Below are 22500 nucleotides of genomic sequence, written 5' to 3' on the forward strand. Positions count from 1 at the left end.
TTATGCAAACAATTGATTGCTGCTTGGTTTCCGGCACTAACAAATAAATCAGTTTCACCTCCTGTTACAATGTATACGCATTTTGTGTTTCCATGGTCAATTTTATGAGCATTTATTTGAAATGTTAACATTTCAAGTACATACATACTAACTAGGACAATTTTTCATACTGAAGTCAGTGGCGGCTCTTAACGACACACTCGCAATTTAATCGCATATGGCTCCTTCGAGGACCGATGTTCACTAAAATGCTTTTGTTTCTAGAAACATATGCTTTCACCTACGTCAGTTTTCACTACTATGATACATCCTGTAGATAAATCATAAATCCAGCAGCTGCTGCAGAAATTTGTTCATACCATTGCATTCATAGTATTTTCTCCAACATCTGGGTATGGTACTACTGTAGTAAATTAAAACATTAACGTTAATTCTCAAAGTGAACCTTTCTATGGTAACATGAAAGCACTTTATTTACATATATGTAAATGATACATCAGTCAGAGTCAATCTGTCCAATACAAGTGATACCAGCTTCAACATTAATTACTCACCACAAAACTGTCACAAACCTGTAATTACTGCTGTTCTGGTACCACAAAAAGAACTCATATACAGTGTCAATATTTCAAAACACAATTACATTTTAAAACAACTCAGGTACATTGCAGTCACTAATATCATTAACCACTCTGTCTGCAGTACTAAGATTTACATCTCTGAAAAGGCATCCCAGGTATGTTGTCCAACTTGTAAGTTTCTTCAGTAATTCTTAGTTCTGGAAGGAAAACAAATTATGAGTTCATTTTCCATTTCTCAATTAAACAATAAGGGGTAATCATAAAGTTTTAACTATCAACTTAAAAAATAAAGTTAAATAATTCATATTTTGTTTGTTTTTAGGTAGCCCTACACATCTCTAGTTGTGGCACACAATGAAAACATCTCACCACATTACCGTTTGAGTCAACACAAAATAATGAAATCCACTGATAAAAGAGAGTATTGTGTGGTAGGAAAACAACACTGCAACAAACTGTGCTGAATTCGTGGAAGTGTACAGCAACAATGCACCATGACAGGATACTTTGGAAAAAGGCAAAAATTTATCACAGATCAGTTTCCAACATCTCATCAGTGATTTGAACGTGATACAGTTTGCGATTCTCTTCATCCTACATTTGCTCACACTCGTTCAAAAAAGCTAACCGAAATAAAGTCGACAACAGATACGTTGGACCCAAGTCAGCCAACACAGATGATTTCTGAAGTATCTGTTGACTGAAGATACTCCCGCAAAAGGAGGCCAGGTAGCTTTTAACAGACGCTGAAAATTTGTTCACAGATTGCAAAGTTTCAGAACAAATAATAATGTTAACAAAAGTTTGCGCTTCTCATGTTTTTATATGAAGTACCAAGAAAACATGAAACCCAACTTTAATGACTGAAACTACATAAGACATTATTCTTGTATTCTCAAGACTGGAGAACCAAATTAAAATTAAAAAAAAAAAAAAAAATATTTGAAAAAATTACAATACTGTCACAATGCACTTGACTAATGTTATTGAATAACCATGTCTAATGTGAAAACAGTCGCCTAGCAAAGTCAACGTCCTGGAGTGAGTGGTGTGACAATCTTCTTGTATGGATGATGGGACGCTGAGAGCAAGCCTCCAATTGAAGACTTAATAATGCATTCAGTGCCTAGCCCAGTCCATTCGCTCTGACAGCAGTATGTGGGCGAGCTTAATCTTGTTGGAAAACATCTGCTGGAATGCCGTTCATGCTTGGCAGCACAAGTTGAATCTCCAGATGTACAAATTTGCAGTCAATGGGCCTGCTGTCATATAAAATTGCAGCTGAGACCATAACTCAAGATAGAGGTATAGTGTGTTTAGCACGCAGACAGATTGGTTGGAGGCCCTCAACTGGCATCCTTCTAACCAACACACAGCAATTACTGGCACTGAGACGGAACCAGCTTTCATCAGAAAACACAACAGACCTCCACTCTGCCCTCCAATGAGCTTTTGATTGATCATTTATCCTCAAAAGTGGAGTGGTTTGAGGTCAACAGAATGCACACTACAGAGCATTTCATTTGCAGCTACCCTTAAAGTAACCAATTTGTAGCAGTTCTTTGACTCACTGTGGTGCCAACTGCAGCTCAAATTGTTCCTGCTGGTGCAATACAATGTGCCAGAGCCATACACTGAATACGACAGTCTTCCCTCTCGGTAGTGCCACGCGGTCACCTGGAGCCCCGTCTCCTTGCGACTACACACTCTCGTGACCACCACTGTCAGTAATCGTGGACAGAGGCTACATTGCTGCCTAGTCTTTCTGCATTGTCACAGAAGGAACATCCAACTTCTAGTAGTCCTACTACACAACCTTATTCAGTGATGTGTTGATACTGGTATCTTTTTCACCTTAAAGGCATTTTTATCTAACATCAACTCATCACATCCAATCTCAAAGGTAATTAATGCTCACAAGTGTTAGAGCATGTATCTAAAGCAAACCTGATTCACTTCCTCATAGTAGTGCTACTTGTGCCACTCTTATACAACTGGCACAAAATTGGAATAGACATCATCTTTCAGATGTAGAAACACACCTACCAACTTTCGTTTATGTGGTACAACTCATCACCACTGTTGTGATTTTTTTTTCCCCCCACCAGAGTATTTGTGGAACGTAATATGGTGGAAGGAAATGGTTCTGTGGGGCCAGTGGTGCTGCCCGCTGGTCCTGTGCAGGTACCGTGACCGTGGCCTGGCGGTGAATGCGATCTTCCACAGGACTTCACTTTCAAAATTCTGCTAGCAGAAGAAGAGCCATGCTGGCAGCAGTTGCGCTCGTAAGTGATTGTGCTGGCGTTCCTTAGCGCCACTGCAACTTCTGTATCTGCCTGATCGCATTGGACAAGTAACAGATGTACCACTATGACCCCGACAAAAGTGAGCAGCGGGACGTTCTGGATTCATCACCACCAAAAACGTGGATGACCCGACCATCGTCGACCAAAGTGATGCTGAATCTTTTTGGGACTGCCATAGTGTGGTGTGGACAGCAAGTACACTCATAAGGGCTAAACTACCCCAGGAGAATACTACCGAAATCTCCTAACAAAGTTACAGATGGCTTCGAGATGGAACACTGAGGGAAGCTGTCCGAGGGGATGTTTTTACCCGATGACAATGCCCCCAACCCATTCTGTACATGACACAAAACTGCACGCTGCTTCTCTGGGTCATCAAATTTTGCCTCCCTTCAATATTCTCCTGATATAGCACCCAGTAATCCTCGACTCATATGAAGAAACTACCACATGGCAGGCATTTCCAAAATGACAATAAGATGATTTTCGAATTGGAACAAAACTTGAACAGCCAAAATGCAAACTCCTCCAATCAATGTCTCCAGCAAGTCATCTATTGTTAGGAAATACTGGGTTGGTGCATAAGTTCACAGCATTTTCCCACAAGTTTAGTAAACATAACACATATACACGAAATAACAGAGACTTAATTCATCAGTAATATATTCTCCTTCACTACTTATAATAGTCTGCCAATGCTGGGTTAACTTTCTGATTTCACAGCTGTAGAGATTACATGGTTCTGCAGTGAAGAATTGATAAAGCCATGTTCAGAGCACATTTTCAGGTGGAAAAGAAGTTCCTTGAAGGTTGCTCGACAGAGGGCGGAAAAGGTGTAAATTTGAGGACACAAGATCAGGTGAATAAGCTGTGTGTGGAATGACTTCCCAACTTAACTCCTGTATAGAGTATTTTGTCAGCCTACCAGAATGCAGACGAGCATTATTGTGGAGTAGCATCAATTTAAGCAATCTTCCTCGTCATTGTTGTCAGACTGTGTCTGCAAGACCTCTCAATTGCTGACAATAAATGTGAACAGTGACGGATACACCTCAGGGAAGCAATCTGTAGAACCACACACCAACGCTGTTCCACTAGATGCATAGCATTATCTTTTGTGGATGTGCACAGGTTTTTGTACAGGGAGTTGCTGCTTTGTCTGCACTCAACCATTCTTTCCTTCTCCTTACGTTAGCATATAGACACCATTTCTCAAGAGCAGTAATGATACAGGATAGGAATGGTTGGTGTTGTTCATGAGCCAGTTGATGATGAGCAAGCAAAGATGCACATACGGTCACCCGTGGGTTTTTGTCATTTTGGCTTAGATCAACTGGTACCCACACACCCGATTTTTGAGCCTTCTCCACTGTGTGCAAACGTCACACAATGGTGCTATGATCACCGTTCATCATATATGGCAGTTCTAGAGTACACTGATGTGGATCATTGTGGATTAATGTGTTTAAACGATTTTTGTCAAACCATAAAGGCCTTCCTTTATGTGGAGAGTCAACAGTTTTATTTAAAACTAGAAAACCATTTTCTTGCCATGCTCTGTCTGATGACATTATCCCCTTACACACTGCAAATGATTCTGGCTGTCTCCACTGCTGTCACCCCTCTATTGAATTCAGACAGAAGAACATGTCAGAAATGCTTCAATTTCTCCACTTCGCAAGGCATTTTCTAGCACCTACAGCTCTACTAAATATCTTCAAATGACAAAGAAAACAATGTGTATACATAAATAGCAACAGTGAACTACAAATAAAAAATTACCATCGAAAAATAAAGCCATAGCAAACGGTATACCAACTTGCAAAACGAAAATGCTATGAACTTATGCACAAACCTAATATGCAGAGAAGGACTAGCATCTGAGATGGTAATTAAAACTTTGTGACTACCCTTCATAATATAAATTCACAAAAATTGCTGTGTTTTGTACCAAACATGTCGTCCTTGATTTTGCGGGCTTGAACGACTGATGCTCTCAGCTCCTTGGCCACGTCATGTGCAAGTTTGACTAGCTGTAACAAATAAAACACACACAGAAGGGCGTGAATTAGAAAAGTACAGCCTTTGATTACAAAACTACAGAGTCGTATTACAATAATTATGATTTTTTTAAACAATAGAATGACTGAATGTCAGTAAAAATTGATGATAAACTTAGGAAAGTGATTAATGAACATAATACAGTGACAGCAGTTTTATAGTGAGTACTCACCCCAACAAAATATGAGGGTAATCCCAAAAGTAAGGTCTCCATTTTTTTTTTTTATAAGTACAAAGACCTGTTTATTTCTACAATGGTTTACATCAGTTTGCAGCTTGAATATTTAGCTATTTTTTGACATAATCACCATTTCTGTCGATGCATTTTTGTAGACGCTGTGGCCGTTTTTGTAGGCCCATGTGTTGTGTACATAGTTCCGCGTAGTCAGCGCATACACAACTTTCCCAATAGAGTCCCCTAGAGTCCCCCCCCCCGCTAAACACAACAGCGCAGGCACAGCGCTCGTCCGTCTCCGCACTACGAGATGGCGCTGTCTTAGAGACAGACCAAATTCTGCTTCCACCGATCCGCGTATTAATATGTAACGCAGCCAATGAGATTGCTGCTAATGTAGAACCTTTTCTCCTCGCGGATCACACTCGCGCAGTGATACCTGAACGCGCGAGGTATTATAACGAGTGTACAGACCTCCGATTAGTCAGTCTGCATCAGTCTGTATTAGTCTGCATTTGTCTGTACCAGTCTATAGTCAAGTTTCAGTCTGCGCCTAATAGGATTATCATATTCCTGTACATAGCCATGAAGAGAAATGTATAGAGACTTTGTCAAGTATCAGAGATATGTGAGAATAAGATTAACGTACCAAGACCAAAGGAACCTCAGATTGTCAATTGTAAACAGCATCCAGAATCGAGTTACATGATATCTATGATTTTTATTATTTTAATAAATGTGTGTGAAAATTAATCAACTTCTGTTTAAAGTTGGTCACTGTCAATCTGCTACTCTAAGTGTGCAAGTGGCATTGCTATCGTCTGACCTAATGCAGAAGATAAACACGCCACGATAAGACCACAAGACATATTGCTGACACTCGCCTACTTCGTAAGAGAGACAAGTCAAATAATCTGATGGTGTGTGAACCGAAGGTCTTACAGTACGCACACCACACCATGTCATACCAGCTCGCCGCCATGCTGTTCAGAAATTTATGAACCTCTTCTTTCACTTCGTCGTCGGAGCTGAATCGCTTTCCGGCCAAATGTTCTTTTAACCTAGGGAACAGGTGATAGTCACTGGGTGCCAAGTCAGGACTATAGGGTGGGTGGGTGATTATGTTCCACTGAAACTGTTGCAGGAGAGCAACGGCTTGCCGAGCTGTGTGTGGACGAGTGTTGTCATTGGAGAATGTCTACGCCCTTGCTCAACATTCATCATCTCCGGTTCTGAATTGCCCGTTTGAGTTTTTTCAGAGTCTCAGAGTACCTGTCAGCGTTATTTGTGGTCCCAGCGATTCAGCTTCAATTACGAGGTGAAAAAAGAGGTTCATAACTTTCTGAACAGCATGGTGGCGAGCTGGTATGACATGGCATACAAAAACTGTCACAGCGCCTACAAAAACGCATCGACAGAAATGGTGATTATGTCGAAAAATAGCTAAATATTCAAGTCGTAAACTGGTGTAAACCATTGTAGAAATAAACAGGTCTAAGTACTTCTAAGTACTTATTAAAAACTAGGAGACCTTACTTTTGGGATTACCCTTGTAACTACTTTTGGTGACATATGTTCTAAATTGTATATAATTAGAAAAGGCAAATGACAGTCTTGTTCATGCTAAAATTGTCACTAGAACTAAATCTCCAAAACTCAAACTGACATACTTTCAGATCTATTTTGTAGCATAATATTAGTCAATTTCAGTGAGTATTGTAGAAACAATGCATGTGTTGTTGATCACAATGTGGGAAACAATGAAACTGTGTAAAATACACAAATCGTCAGGCACATTTTCACTTGTGTTTTGGTAGACATTTGCTATTTTGCTTTGGTAAAATTCAGATGGATTCAGCCGAACCACTCACCCTCTGCTTCACACAAAGCCTAGCATCGACGCACATCAGCTTGTTTCCTATTAGAAGCACAATGGTTTTCACAGTGGAATTTTATGTCCTCATTTGACACAATGGTCCACAATTATTCTAGCATTACATTTGGTTTAATGACATGTACTAATGGGGACAGGAAACATGGAGAATAGCCAGTGCTCCATCAGTGACTGAGCAGTGCTGCTTTTATGGCAGTACATATAGCAGGCAGACAGACAGACAGACATGTGGCTCAGATGATGAGAAGTCAAGGGCAAGCCAGGCAAAGAAGACCAGCGAGCAAATCTTTACAGATCTGAAAAGTACTAGAACACACTGCAGCTGGCAGTTTCTTGTAATACCACAGCATAATAAAATAATTTGTCATATTAAACTCTATGCCGATCTGTTGAAATGTCTCAGAAGTGGTACTGAACCAGGGAGTATTACACTTCTCGCCATTAAAATTGCTACACCAAGAAGAAATGCAGATGATAAACAGGTATTCATTGGCCAAATATATTATACCAGAACTGACATGTGATTACATTTTCGCGCAATTTGGGTGCATAGATCCTGAGAAATCAGTACCCAGAACAACCAACTCTGGCCGTAATAACAGCCTTGATATGCCTCGGCATTGAATCAAACAGAGCTTGGATGGCGTGTACAGGTACAGCTGCCCATGCAGCTTCAACACGATACCACAGTTCATCAAGAGTAGTGACTGGCATATTGTGACGAGCCAGTTGCTCGGCCACCATTGACCAGACGTTTTCAATTGGTGAGAGATCTGGAGAATGTGCTGGCCAGGGCAGCAGTTGAACATTTTCTGTATCCAGAAACGTCCGTAGAGGACCTGCAACATGCGGTCATGCATTATCCTGCTGAAATGTAGGGTTTCGCAGGGATCGAATGAAGGGTAGAGCCACAGGTCGTAACACATCTGAAATGTAACGTCCACTGTTCAAATGTTGTCAGTGCGAACAAGAGGTGACCGAGACGTGTAACCAATGGCACCCCATACCATCACACCGGGTGATACGCCAGTATGGCAATGGTGAATACACGCTTCCAATGTGCATTCACCGCGATGTTGCCAAACACGGATGTGACCATCTTGATGCTGTAAACAGAACCTGGATTCATCCGAAAATATGACATTCTGCCATTTGTGCACCCAGGTTCGTCGTCGAGTACACCATCGCAGGCACTCCCGTCTGTGATGCAGCGTCAAGGGTAACTGCAGCCGTGGTCTCCGAGTTGATAGTCCATGCTGCTGCAAAAGTCATCGAACTGTTCGTGCAGATGGTGGTTGTCTTGCAAACATCCCCATCTGTTGAATCTGGGATTGTGACGTAGCTGCTCGATCCATTACAGCCATGCGGATAAGATGCCTGTCATCTCGACTGCTAGTGATACGAGGCCGTTGGGATCCAGCACGGTGTTCCATATTACCTTCCTGAACCCACCGATTCCATATTCTGCCAACAGTCATTGGATCTCAACCAACGCAAGCAGCAATGTCGTGATACGATAAACCGCAATCACGACAGACTACAATCCAACCTTTATCAACGTTGGTAACGCGATGGTATGCATTTCTCTTCCTTACACAAGGCATCACAACGTTTCACCAGGCAACGCCGGTCAACTGCTGTTTGTGTATGAGAAATCGGTTGGAAACTTTCCTCATGTCAGCATGTTGCAGGTGTTGCCACCGGTGCCAACCTTGTGTGAATGCTCTGAAAAGCTAATCATTTGCATATCACAGCATCTTCTTGCTGTCTGTAGCATGTCATCTTAGTGGTGTAGCAATTTTAATTGCCAGTAGTGTAGTATTTTGGCTCTACAAATGGTCATCAATCAGTCTTTACTGTTACTGACTGCATAGGATACCAACAGATCAGGTAACACATATTTAGCACATTTTCCTTGCTTGATGTGTCTCTTCTCACAGGCCATCCGTCACCACACCGTATGTCTGCTATCAATGCCCAAACGTGCTGCCAATTTGCTGCTGGGATACTGACCCTACCTCTGCCTTTCCAACAAGTGATACTTGCAAATGATACAACTATATAATAAATTTGTATACAGGGAGGTAGGACACATGTCTTCAAGATGGGACAGCAATCACAGTAACTGGCCTGATATTAACATTCTGTGTATTGTTGGCTACGCTGGAGAAACATGTCACCTAGGAGTAGACATTGAACTAAAACAATGATTGTACAGACTTTGAAAGACAAACAAACATTTATTATAATTATTATTTGCATCTGTTAGTCACACTCACATTCTGAATTGTGAAGTTGTTGCTAATGTACTCAAAGAATTAAGCATTTGTTGTGGAAAGATCATTGTTCTCAATCTTAAGAATGTGTGACACACATATATGAGGGTTGGAACTTTAATAGTGGCAACTATTTATTTACAGCTTGTACGAAATAGATGTGTGTTTCAAAGTTTTACTGACCTTCAAAGTAGTCACCAGCATTGTGTATAACCCGTTGCCAGCGATGTAGAAGCCATAGGATACTCTTAGCAGTGCCAATTGTGTTGACAGTTCAAGCGGAGCACTCTATTGCTCGACAAATTTGTAGCAGTTCTTAAGCAAATGCCGTGAAGTGTTTCTTTCAGTTAGAAATCGAGTTGAACTTACAAGGCCTTAAGTCACGGCAGTGCAGTAGGTGGTATAGTATTTAGCAGCCCTATCAGTCAAACAAATTAGTAACAGCTTGCACTGTACATGCTTGAGCATTGTCCTGAAAAATGATGGTCAGGTCCTGCAGAAAGTGTCATAACTTCTGTCTCTATGCTGTTTATTTTTGGAACACAACCTACGAATAGCTTAGAGAGAGAACTGATGACACTTTCTGCAGGACCTGACCATCATTTTGCAGGACAGTGCTCAAGCACGTATACTGCAAACTACGGTTTTATTAATTTTATATTTGTACTATGATTTTATTAATTTTGGTTCTTGACAATTTTATTACACTTTCTTATTACTTTTATTCCTTGAGAATTGCATTTTACATTGCCTGTCTTGCTTTTATTTTTTGCCCTGTACCAGACCTATCTTAATTACTGCTATGCATAATCTGATGGTATTAGTGCTATTAGTAGCGGGTGGTATTTGGGAGGAAACGTAGTGGTGCGACTATGTTGTTAGCTATTATTTCTTTGATGGTCCCTCCTGCCCTCGCTATAAGATCCAGACGCGGCCACACAGTGGTCTCATAGTGGTTCGCGCAGCAGTCTTTTGAACGGTCTTGCTGGGCTTCCACAACATGTGCCGGACTGAGCACTTGTTTGACAGGCTACTTTTGGGGTTCACAAATGAGCATTCTATGGCTTATAGGTCTTTATTTTAATTCCTTAAGCATATGCCACATGTCTAGTCATTCAAAGTGTGTGCATAGGTTACATTAGGCTGGTAATGTGTGCTTATTTGCTGTTACATTCAAGTTTCTTCGGTTAGGCTCCATTTACATGATGTGGTACTGATTTACTCAGAGAACCTTTTCATGCCTCACCCACACGGGATCTCGCATGCTATTTGATAACTGTGATGGATTTTTTACAGGACTAGTACAACTTTCTTGTAAGCAATCAAGGAATAACCTGATGTTCACATTTTATTGGCACTTTTAATGTTAATTAATTTTATGAAGAATCCCTCTTATCTTTCTTGCTTTTTATTGCATCTGAAGATGGGATTTACATCTTGACCCCTGGGTTGTTTGTATGATTTTATCCAAATAAAGGATTAGTCACGTACAACTAGAGCGGATTTATTCATCATGAAAAATTTTAACCACAGTTGTGGATGTCCTGCAAAGAGTGTATTAAATGAAGTTATTCTTTACTGTCAACAGTATTTCCACTGGGCCCTTGCCCCCGTCGCAACCACCTTTACACTATTCAATGGCTGTGGATCTCTGAGCCTGTCACCAAGCCATATTGTGACAGCAGAAGGAGCAACAATGCCTACAGTATCTCCATTGTGTGATGAATGCAATATTTTTGTTTTGTTTTGGTTGGCTACAAGGGTCATGGCAAGTCAGTGGGTTTAGCCAGGGGTTGAATTGCTCTTGTAAGTTGAGTAGGAGACAGGTGAACTCAAATCATATTTTGAGGGAGCTTAAATACAAGTGTTATTTTTCCACTTGGTTAATGCGAGCAATACGGGTGTCAAGAGAAAGAGATGTGGCTCATTGCTGAATAGTATATATGCTGTTAACCAAAGGTAGTGATGCAGCAGATTTTTGTTGTTTCAGTGTGTAGCAGTAATTATGAGAAGCCATTCAGATGTGATTAATTGAGTGATAGTTAGAAATAATATGGTAGTGTTACAGTTGTGTTCTTATCTTTTTCATTGGTAAGGGTTGACGACCATCCACTGTTGGCAGTAACTACAGCACAACCTCGCTAATCCATCCTCTATTGGACTGGGACTGTCAGAGGAACTCTTTTATTGACCCATAACATCACAATACAATACAGTGCAACTTTAATTTTCAACTGGAAATACTGTCTGAAATATTGTTCCATGTTAAAATAGTAACAAAACAAAAATAAAATGCTGAGACACTAAGAAATCTTACACAAAAGTATAAGGTAGAATAGTTCCTGTACTACAAAATATGTCTGTATCATACAGTAAGATATTGTTACTGTGAGTGAAAGTTTAACAACTGTGCACACCTTATTCCAGTACTGCATTGACACACAACTAATTTGCACTTGATTATTTAAAATATAAGAAATCACACGGTAAGAAATGTTCTGCTCTTAAGCAGGATGAAAAAAGTCTAATCTTCTTTTGCTTACCAGATGACAACACTGATTTTGCTGCATGTTCTATCATTTCCTAATCTGCAAAATGTCTACTGAGTTAAATGTAGAACTTTATTTTATGTACTGAAGGGCTATATCAAATGCATTTTAGCACCTGTATGCGATACTTGAGCTGTAGTTTCATTGACTCCGTTGTCGTCATCATCTTTCTCATTCTCATCAGTTGCTATAGTTACAGCATCAACAGTCTGGTCATCAGTTATGTTGCTTCCACTGTGCAGTCAAAATTGGCTGTACTGGGTCATTCACTCAAATCACTGGGCTCAATGTCCAATTGTACAAACAGCATGATATGTTTACATTTATTTGGTGCCATAATTTGGTTTTAGATGCTTTAATATGAAAGAAGAACACTGTCATTAATTGATAAAACAAATGCTTGGACAATAACATTTATTGAGTTAAAAACAAGTTACTTCATACTAAAACTGATCGAACTATTGCACTCAGCAACTGTCAATATCACAGACGATGAGTCATCGGCAAGTCCAGACTTGACTGCAACAGCAGCCGGTCTACATAAACAGACAGCAAACATGGGATGGTCAGACTAAGCAGTGAATTAGATTATCCAAGGCTAGATTAGCGAGATTCTACTGTATTGTTTTTTGAGATAAATTTCTCGAGATGTTCAAACTGAGTTTCTTTCTCTTTTGGACATAGTTTTTATTCAGAATGGAGACTAGGAACAGTGCTGAATGTTATGCAAAATTAACGACCTGTCTTGGAAGACAACTGCAATCTAGCTTTCCCTAGCCAATGAGGTCATGCACAGAAACAGCTGAAAAAATTACAGTAAACACATGTACACCTGTGAAGCTAATTCTGTTTACCTCTTGCACAGCTGACACATCTGTCACGTGTTTGTTTTTTCGGTACTCCTCATTGATTTTTGCGCGGGCAGCTGCAACCAAATAAAATGTTATTAATAAACTTTTCAGCAAAGATTAGTCAATATCAAAATTTAATATTTTAGTATAACTACTTTATATTGTGAAAACACAAAATGATGCAAAATTATGATAAAATGGAGACAACTGAGGCCCATTTGCCATTTTAAGTTGGTGAGGGTGGGGTAATGGCATGAGGGAACATTCATGTCGCACATCTGACACACAGTTTGGAAATAACGAAAAGAGTGATGCACATTTACAAACATTAATTTAGTGTTTCATTTTCTTATCTAACTCCCTCAGGTAATGCTGAGGGGAATTACATTAGGAAATGAGATGATAAAAGTAGTAGATGAGTTTTGCTGTTTGGCAGCAAAATAAATGCTGATGGTGGAAGGAGAGAGATGTAGACTAGCAATGGCAAGAAAAACTTTTCTGAAGAAGAGAAATTTGTTAACATCAACAATAAATTTTAGTGTTAGGAGGAATTTTCTGGAAGCATTTGTCTGGAATGTAGCCTTGGATAATAAGTAGTTCAGAGAAGAAGGGAACAGAAGCTTTGGAAATGTGGTGCGCTACAGAAGAATGCTGAAGATTATATGGGTAGAATGTGTAATTAATGATGTGCTACTGAACAGAATTGGGCAGAAAAGAAATTAGTGGCATATTTTGACTATAAGAAGGGATTGGTTGACAGTACATATTCCGAGACATCAAGTGATCACCAATTTAGTGAAATGTAAAGACAACAGCCGTCCCTTCTTTATCACGCTCAAGATACTGACTAGACATAAATCCGTAAAGTACTACTTCATGTCAAAAGCAACTTAAGTGTTTTTGACACCAAACTGAACACTAAAGGCCTGCTGGATGGCTATATGCTCAGACACAGACTGGCAAAGACTGGAAACACTCATAAAATAACAATTTCCAAAATCTGCTCTATCACTGCTCTTTAATAATTTTCAAGTTAAGAGCAGCAACTGATTTTTGAAATACCCATTCTACAAAATTTCTTGAAAACAGGGTCAATATTTTAGCAGTGATAGCAACAGGAACTCAGATATGTTACAAGTCACTAGTAAAAGAGTAGCCCCCTCCCCTCCCCTCCCCACCTCAAAAAAGAGTGACAGTGGCATGTCGCATTGGCAGTGTCACTAACCCATACACAAGCGACACACTGGACAACTGCAGCACTTGTTCTGTGCTCTATGAAGTTCCGAGTCTATCATCAAATCACTATGTACAGAAAGACACAGCTTTGGTTTTCAAATTGTTTGGTTTTTGCTATTGGTATACTTCCTGCCTGCTACTCATATAACATGTAATCCATAAACAAAGCCATGTTTGTCAAGAGCAGAACATTTAATGAAACCAAGAAACTTCATCACATGGTCAAAATCTAATAAACAGTACAGTGTGACTGGTAGTAGCTCGTGCAGTGGGCTGTGCCAGACCGAATCACAGCTCTGGTGCTGTGAGCAGCTCACTCCACATGACATGCAACACATGCTCCTGGTGATGATAATCAATATCAGTCATTGGCAGGGATATTAAAGTATACCTTCAGGGTGCAGTCAATGATGACTCTTGCTCTTTTGTATTGGGACTGGATAGAAAACATTAGTTTTTTAGGATACTGACTAGAAGTAAAATGTGTATTGAATGACTAAACCTACTCCAGTGTAAGTGATCAATAGTGTCAGAACAGGCAGATTCCATATTCCTAAATTTCAGAGAGCACTTGACATGTTTCTCCACTGAAGATTGTTGACGAAGGTCCAAGCATAGGGTTTAGGTTCCCAGATACATGCGTGGCTCAAAGACTTTTTAAGCAACAGAAGTCTATATGTGGTCCTCGATGGTGAGTGTTTATCAGAGGCAAAGGTATCATCAGGAGTGCCACCAGAGGAAAGTGTGATAGGACCGCTTTTATTTATATACATAAAGGACATATCGGGCAGGGTGAGCAGCAATTTATGGCTGTCTGCTGATGACACAGTGCTGTATGGGAAAGTGTCATTTTTGAGTGACTGAAAGAATATAGAAAATGACTCAGATAAAATATCCAGTTGGTGTGATGAATAGCAGGTTGTTCTAATTGTAAAAAATGTAAGTTAATGCAGATGAGTAGGAAAAATAGGCCAGTAACATTTGAATACAGCATCAGTAAGACGCAGCCTGATAAGGCCACCTTGATTGCATATCTAGACATAACATTGCAGAGTGATACGAACTGGGATGAGCATGTCAGGTTGGTAGTACTGTTTCATTTGGAGAATTTTGGGAAAGTATAACCCATTCATAAAGGAGATGCCATATAGCATGCTAGTGCGACCCAGTCTTGAGTACTCTTCATGTGTTTGGGATCCCCACTAGGTCAGATTAAAGGATGACATTGAAGCAGTTCAGAGGTGGACTGCCATGCACAAATTTAGAGAACCAGCATTTGAGATCGATTGCAGAATGATTCTACTGCCACCAATGTACTTTTAATGTACTTATCAGAAACTGGAATACAACCCATCTGCTTTGACCAGTGATGTTATCACCATGCTGAAAACCCCATTTCAAGCATATCCAACATGGCATTAAAACATCTATCTAATACCCACAAAAATATAAATACCACATGAACCAATACCTGACAGAACCTAATGAAACAAGTGGAACAACTGCATGGAAAAGGATGTTTTGAGCATGGACAAACTAAAAATTCAGTAATAAAACACCACCTCCATTCAAGATGCAAAACTGGAGGGGGGGGGGACACACACACACCAGGATATCAATAACCCCCCCCCCCCCCCAGGCTACAAAAGCTGGTATCACAATCTCCAGTTCACCTATATAGTACAACTCTAGATCAGGATACCAACAAACCCTTCCCACAACTACAAACCCTTCCCACAACTACAAACCCTTCCCACAACTACAAAAGGCAGTATCCTAATCTCGAGTTCACCAACATAGTTCAAGCCTACACCATGATACGAATGAACCCTCTCCACAACTAAAAAAGCTAGGATCACAATATCCAATTTGTATATATAGCTCAACTGTAGCACACTAAATGACTCAATAATGCGCCTCCCAAACACATTGCCACCACACAAGACACCGCACGCCGCCTCTTCATACAACGCGCCTTCTACGACAACACTACACTTCCATTCCAAAACAAACACACTGTGGCAATGATGTCACATGAAACATCATGCCACAGCACAACTACGTTGCAGGTCAAAGGCAATAGGTGGTGTCCTACAGCCAAATATACCCAAGGACAGTACGTGGTGTCCACTCTAGACCTTCTTTAAGCAGTTGAACATACTGATAACAGCCTCACAGTACATGGAGTTCATTGTTAACAACTAATCACAGTTCAAAAACAATAGCAACAATTATAAATATAATACTAGTAGGGGAAATAACTTACAATAGCAATTAATTGCCCTTGGTGAACCACAGAAAGGAGAAAGGTGTTCATTTATACAAATCTAGAACATGCAATTAATTAACTTCGTGCTATTATGAAACTGAGTCAAGCATTTATGTAGATGTTTGGTGATGTTGAAGCACTGACTGATTTGGAAAATTTGATACAGCATTGGAATCCACCTGTTAAATGGCACTTATAATGTCGAGGGTGCATTTGAAGTCTATTGTAACGTGTGTATTGTTCAACATAATGATACGTGACACTGATTCATACGTTACAATTTTATGTCATTATCTTTAGTATTTCTCGACACTGAAAATATATTACACAGATATCAAACAATGGAAAATCCAGGGTGGAATGTAACAATACCAGAGAAGGAAAGTTGCTACTCACCATATAGCGGAGATGCTGAGTCGCGATAACAAAATTGGAATCGAACACTTCCCTTGACCTGTTATCGTTACAACATCACCACATACAGTGGTCCCTGGTCCAAGACGCTGGAACTTTAGTAAGCCTCATTTCTTCATGACATACTGAACACTTCACGACTTCATCCAAAAATCTGAATAGTTGAAGAAATTTTATTAGAGACAACACACTGTTCCCCATCATCACTGACAACCGAAAACTGTTGACCTTGTCAGTCACATCCATACCCACCAAAGACGCAAAAAAAGCAATTTACCAAAATTCACACACGGCGAACAGGAAAAAAATACAATAACACTGAAATAACACAACTAAAATCATTAACCCACTGAAAAATATTCCGCTGAAAGCACAGTCCCGATACCACACACATTTCTGCACCATCATGACGTCACACACCACAACAGCCTTACATCACGGGTCAAAGCCGACGGGTGGGATCGGACACTTTGGTCGACCCTAACTTAGAATCAGTGGTCAAATTCCCTAAACGTATAGTTCAAGACAGTAGCACTCTAATAGACAATGTATTTCTATAGAAAGAGATGAAAAAAACACGCTTTCCATGTAGAAAATGGATTGTCAGACCATGATGCACGACTGATTAACTTACAAAACCTAACAGGGTGTACAGTTCAGAAACCATTAAGTAAAAGTGTGAGGTTGCTCAACCTGGTATCTATAGAGCACTTCAGAAAAGATGTATATAATGAGCAAAATGCTAATGATAAATGCAACATGTTTCTTGATTAATTTATCCCTTTTTGAACATTGTTTCGCAAAGAAAATTACTAAATGTAACACCACACACTTTGATGACTACAGGTATTTAAATGTCTTCAGAAAGAAAAAGAAAACTGTATGAGAAACCAAGATCTAGTAAAGATCCAGAAGTAGTTTTACACTATAAAAATTACTGTAACACACTGAGAAAAGTTGTAAGGAAATAGAGAAATATGTATGTTAGAGAAGAAATTAACAACTCTGGCAACAAAATCAAATCAGTATCGAATGTTGTTAGAAGGGTAACAGGAAAAGTAACCACTGGGGTAGGTAGTATTACTATTAAAGAGAATAAGACCATCCTAACCAACAGTACACAAGTAGCTAATGTATTTTACAACCATTTCTTAAGCATAGGAGAAAAAAAATTGGTGAGAATAGTTCAAAACAAAAAGCCAGGCAGTACACAGAAGAGTCACTTTTGAAAAATTTTAGTCAGTTTTTTAAGTTTCATCTAGCAACCTCATGTGAAATAAGTAAAATTATTAAATCTTTGAAAAATAAATGTTCTGGTGGAGTAGATGTCATCTCTAATAAGATATTAAAACAATATAGAGCAATTACAGCTGATTTTCTGAGTCACATATGTAACGCATCATTAACTCAAGGTCTTTTCCCAGACAGGTTAAAATATGCAATTGTCAGGCCTCTCTACAAAAAGGGGGACACCACAGATGTCAATAATTATCAGCCAATATCCTCGCTTACAACATTTTCAAAAATCTTCCAGAACGTAATGTACTCAAGAGTGGTTAGCCATCTCAACAGTAATGGGATAGTTAGTAAATCACAGTTTGGATTTAAAAAATGCTGTTCCACTGAGACAGCAATATACGATTTCACTGTCCACATAATAGAGTCTTTAAATAGCAAAATGTCACCAATAGGAATTTTCTGTGACTTGTCCAAGGCATTTGATTGTGTGAACAATGACATTATGTTACAAGTTATAATTCTATGGTATAAATGGAATAGCATATGAGTGGTTTAAGTCATACCTACAGTACAGGAAACTTTTGTTTCTTTATATGGGTCAAGTGATTTAAATAAGTTTGCCACTTCATCTGACTGGGGTGAAATTACATTAGGTGTTCCACAGGATTCAATCATGGCGCCCTTACTGTTCTTGATATATATGAACGACCTACCCCTTCTTATCTGAAACAAGAAGCTGACACTGTTTACTGATGATACAAGCATCATTATTAATTCAGTAAAAGAAACTCCAATTGAAAATGATACAAGTAAAGTCTTTGGAAAAGTCATTAATTGGTTTTCTGCAAATGGGCTTGCTATAAACTTTGAAGAAATACAGTATATCCAGTTTTCTGCAGCAAAAAGTACAGTTCCTTTAACAAATATAACACTTCAACATAAGTCAGTAGACAGGGCAGAGCATACTAAGTTTTTGGGTGAATCTATAGACGAGAATCTTAATTGGAAAAATTCATATTTTAAATCCTCTAAAGTGACTAGGTTCAGCAACTTTTGCAATCAGAATAATTGTCAATTTTGAGGATGTAGAAATTAGTAAGCTAACATACTTTGCATATTTTCACTCTCTGATGTTATACGGAATAATATTTTGGGGTAACTCAACACTTAGACAAAAAGTATTCACTGCTCAAAAGAAAGTGGTTAGAATAATGGTTGGAGTTCATAGTTGCACATCTTGTAGTCATCTTTTTAAAGGACTGGAAATCCTCACAACAGCCTCAAGTACATTTACTCACTAATACAATTTGTTCTCAACAACGTGGGCCAGTTTAAAAACAACAGTGACATTCATGATTATAAAACCAAAAAAGGAAAGAGTTACACTATCCTTTACTGGAACTATCTTTGCCACAGATAGGGATAAAATATACTGCTATAAAAATTTTTGAAAAATTGCCAGATGATATAAAATGTCTGACAGACAGAAATAATAGCTTCAAAAATAAATCAAAATCGTATCTCCTTGACAACTCCTTCTATACCACAGATGAATTCTTGAATAGGAATAAATAAATCTATAAACATAGTATATGCATGTTGTGCCATTTAAGGGAATGGGGTACATAATAGAAATATTAATCTTTAACACTGTACTGTAATATAAAAAATCTTGTTTCATGTGTGCATTTCTTGTGCACTTGACACATTCCACATCATAACGGCTACTGTACTGAGTGACTGATCAGTGGAACATGCAACCAACTAACAAGAAAATGTACCAAAGCACTCTTGGCAGGAATTTTTCACAAATATCAATTCAGCTGTTGAATATTGTGCATCCTGCAGTGAAAAGGTGCAAGTTTTAACTATTATTCCATAGACATTATCAAAGAAAACAATTATGAACCATGTACTTGGGGCTGTTGTAAGGATTTCCAATATTTTAAAAAAATGACTACAATATGTGCAACTATGAACTCCAACCATTATCAAAGTGCATGGTAAACAAGTCAAGAAATGTGAGGTCTGTAAAAGGAGTCTTTGGAAGACCAGATCCCTATTATGGTCATCCTGTAGAAGCAGCTCAAGTTCGAATAGTGTAGTCATTTTACCTGGAAGATAAGTGGGACTGTTCTCGCCAAAGTGCCAACAAAAAAAAAAAAAAAAAGAAGAAGACACTAAAACTGTAACAGCTGAAGGCAAAAAAGTTCTGAAAGTGAAGAGGTACATGACTCGGAGCATTAAAGAAACTTTTGCAGTTTATAAGACCAACTACACAACTTCACATATTGGAAGATCAAAATTTTATGCACTACAACCTAAATGGGTAGTTCCACACCCACCCAGAGAAGTCTGTTTACGTGTGTACTGTGCAAATTTTGAACTTTGTGTGGTAACTTGGAAGAACTTACTGGAACACATGACGTATGACACCTTGGTTGGGCGTGTGAAGTCATTAGTAGTCTGTGACAAAGTGAGAGACTTGTTTGCTTCAAGAATGTGGAGACTGCCCTGGAAAGGTAGGACTGTCTTTACAGACACTTGGCCTAGAAGATGTACCAGATAACTCTGCAGAAACTACATATGCAACACGGGAGGAAAATAAACTAATTAAGAAAACTGTTGCCTTTGACAGTTTCATTCATGATCGTGGTAAATGATCAGTGAAACCAGTAACACACCAGCATCTGAAGAAATTGCAACATCAACACATTGCAGAAGTGAAATGATGTGTACAGGCTGAAGTATTATGTTTAGTGCTTCACTGTGATTTTGCTGAGAACTTGTCTGTAATACTCCCACAACAAGTTCAAGGGTATCATTGGAGTAATGACCAGGTTTCAATTTTTACAGGAGTGACATATTTTCAAAACAAGACAACAAGTGTTGCAGTTATAAGTGATGACACAGGACATGACTCAGCACATGCTTTGCTCACAATGTGCAAAGTTCTTCAACTGCAAACAGGGGCAGAGGATCATCATTATTTGTGATGGTGCTCCTAGTCATTTTAAAAATTGTTACCAGAGAAGTTTATTGTAATATTTGTATTTTTCAACATAATGATACATGACACTGATTTATATACATATTTTACATTCCATCCTGGATTTTCCATTGTTGTATATATGTGTAACAATTTTATATCACTGTCTTCAGTATTTCTTAACAATGAAAATGTATTACACTGATTTGTAATAATAGTTTGCCTGTCGTATGGTTGTCTTCTGTAAATTAGGCTTATAATGGTCTCTAGACAACAGCTTCGACCAACATTTGGTTGAAAGTTATGTTGAACACCAATCTCTGAGCATGTAGCTATGTTCTACAGTTTACAGATTCACAGAACAGTGTAACATATATGCAGTAGTGAGTCTTCTACAAAACTATTATTTATTGCACACCGGCAACAATTTTACCAGTAATTATAATATTCAAATAATCTTACCATTAAGGGCAACCTCATCACCTTGGAAAACACGTTTTCTGGCCTGGTGAAGTGTTTTGAAAGATTTTAAAACCTAAAAGTGAAGGAAAGCACATTATCTAACTATATTCCTGCTACAGAAATGATTAAACTCTGATCTACAACAACAACTAAAGGAACTAGTCACTATGATATGAACTGTCTAACCTGACATGGTGGAAACAAATGACGCAGAAGCCTTGAATACAGGTACGTTGGAGGCATGCACAGACAGCGCAATTAAGTGGACCAATTTTAAAGGTCAGTTATTTGAAGTGATTTTATTCCCATCTCATTGGCACTTTAGTTCTCTATACATCACAGGTATTATTCCTAGTGTAAATCCATTCACTTAATTCTTTTACATGAAACTATACTTAAAGAATTGAGTGGGTGGTTAATTTTACATGTTGGACTCAATCTGGTTGCTATTTTAGTCAGTTCGCCATTGATATGGAGATTTGAAGTAACTGTTAACATGAGCTTGGCAGCTCTTTGCACCTCTATGACCTGGACCTCGTGTTAGCGAGTTTTCGAATTTGGCAAAACAATCAGTAACTAACTGCTGATGAAAGATATGGATCAGGGTTAAGTCGTGGCACGGATAGTGTTTAAATTTCTCAAGAACGTCCATGACAAATTTGTATCTTGATTGCCTGTCACAGTGCTTGACATAATTATATATTCGTGTAATTTCCTTGTAGGAGGGTAAGTTCATATCACTCAATTAAAACGATGTTACATCGTGTTGTCACGGTTGTATTTTCTAGTTTTTCGTAAATAATGATAACACCGGTTTTAGTTTGTTATGTTGCATGCGGTTCTTAAAAACCTCAACATGACAACAGATTATTCACATTCTTTTGAAAATTTAAATGTGTAATGTAACAGTGCTACTCTGAGCATAACACCGAATGATGAGCTGTGTGAGAGACGCATTAGCTGACTTACTACACGCTAGGGTTCAAGCTTACTCCAAACTACGAAACTTCTAAATGATTTTATACGCAAATTACTCTACTTTTCCTTATCTATTTACCTCAGTCCTCAGATTTGGCATTTTTAGTTAATGTCTAAAACAATCATTACGAAACCTCGTTTAATTCAACATCGTCTGCTAGAGGCTCGCCCCACCATGAACGACCTGACGTACTTACTGACAATAAAGCAGAGATAACAT

The 22500-nt window shown here is 38.8% G+C and overlaps 1 protein-coding gene across 2 annotated transcripts; it reads right to left on the reverse strand.

Moving 5' to 3' along the window:
• Positions 1-427: 427 nt before the first annotated feature.
• Positions 428-22481, reverse strand: LOC124552508 (complex III assembly factor LYRM7). Of its 2 annotated transcripts, none has more exons than XR_006967924.1 (5): positions 22360-22481; positions 21303-21375; positions 12697-12767; positions 4743-4920; positions 428-778 (listed from the first exon to the last, which is right to left on the reverse strand). XR_006967924.1 is itself a non-coding variant. In XM_047126794.1 (5 exons), the coding sequence occupies exons 1-5, from the start codon at positions 22378-22380 to the stop codon at positions 705-707; spliced, it is 321 nt and encodes a 106-aa protein (XP_046982750.1). In that variant the 5' UTR covers positions 22381-22481; the 3' UTR covers positions 428-704. The 2 variants fall into 2 exon arrangements, 1 of the variants encoding a protein (XP_046982750.1); XM_047126794.1 differs by having other exon boundaries at positions 4839-4920.
• Between the last annotated feature and the right edge of the window lie 19 nt (positions 22482-22500).

The sequence above is a fragment of the Schistocerca americana genome, chromosome 10 (assembly GCF_021461395.2).
Source record: "Schistocerca americana isolate TAMUIC-IGC-003095 chromosome 10, iqSchAmer2.1, whole genome shotgun sequence".
NCBI classification, from domain to species: domain Eukaryota; kingdom Metazoa; phylum Arthropoda; class Insecta; order Orthoptera; family Acrididae; genus Schistocerca; species Schistocerca americana.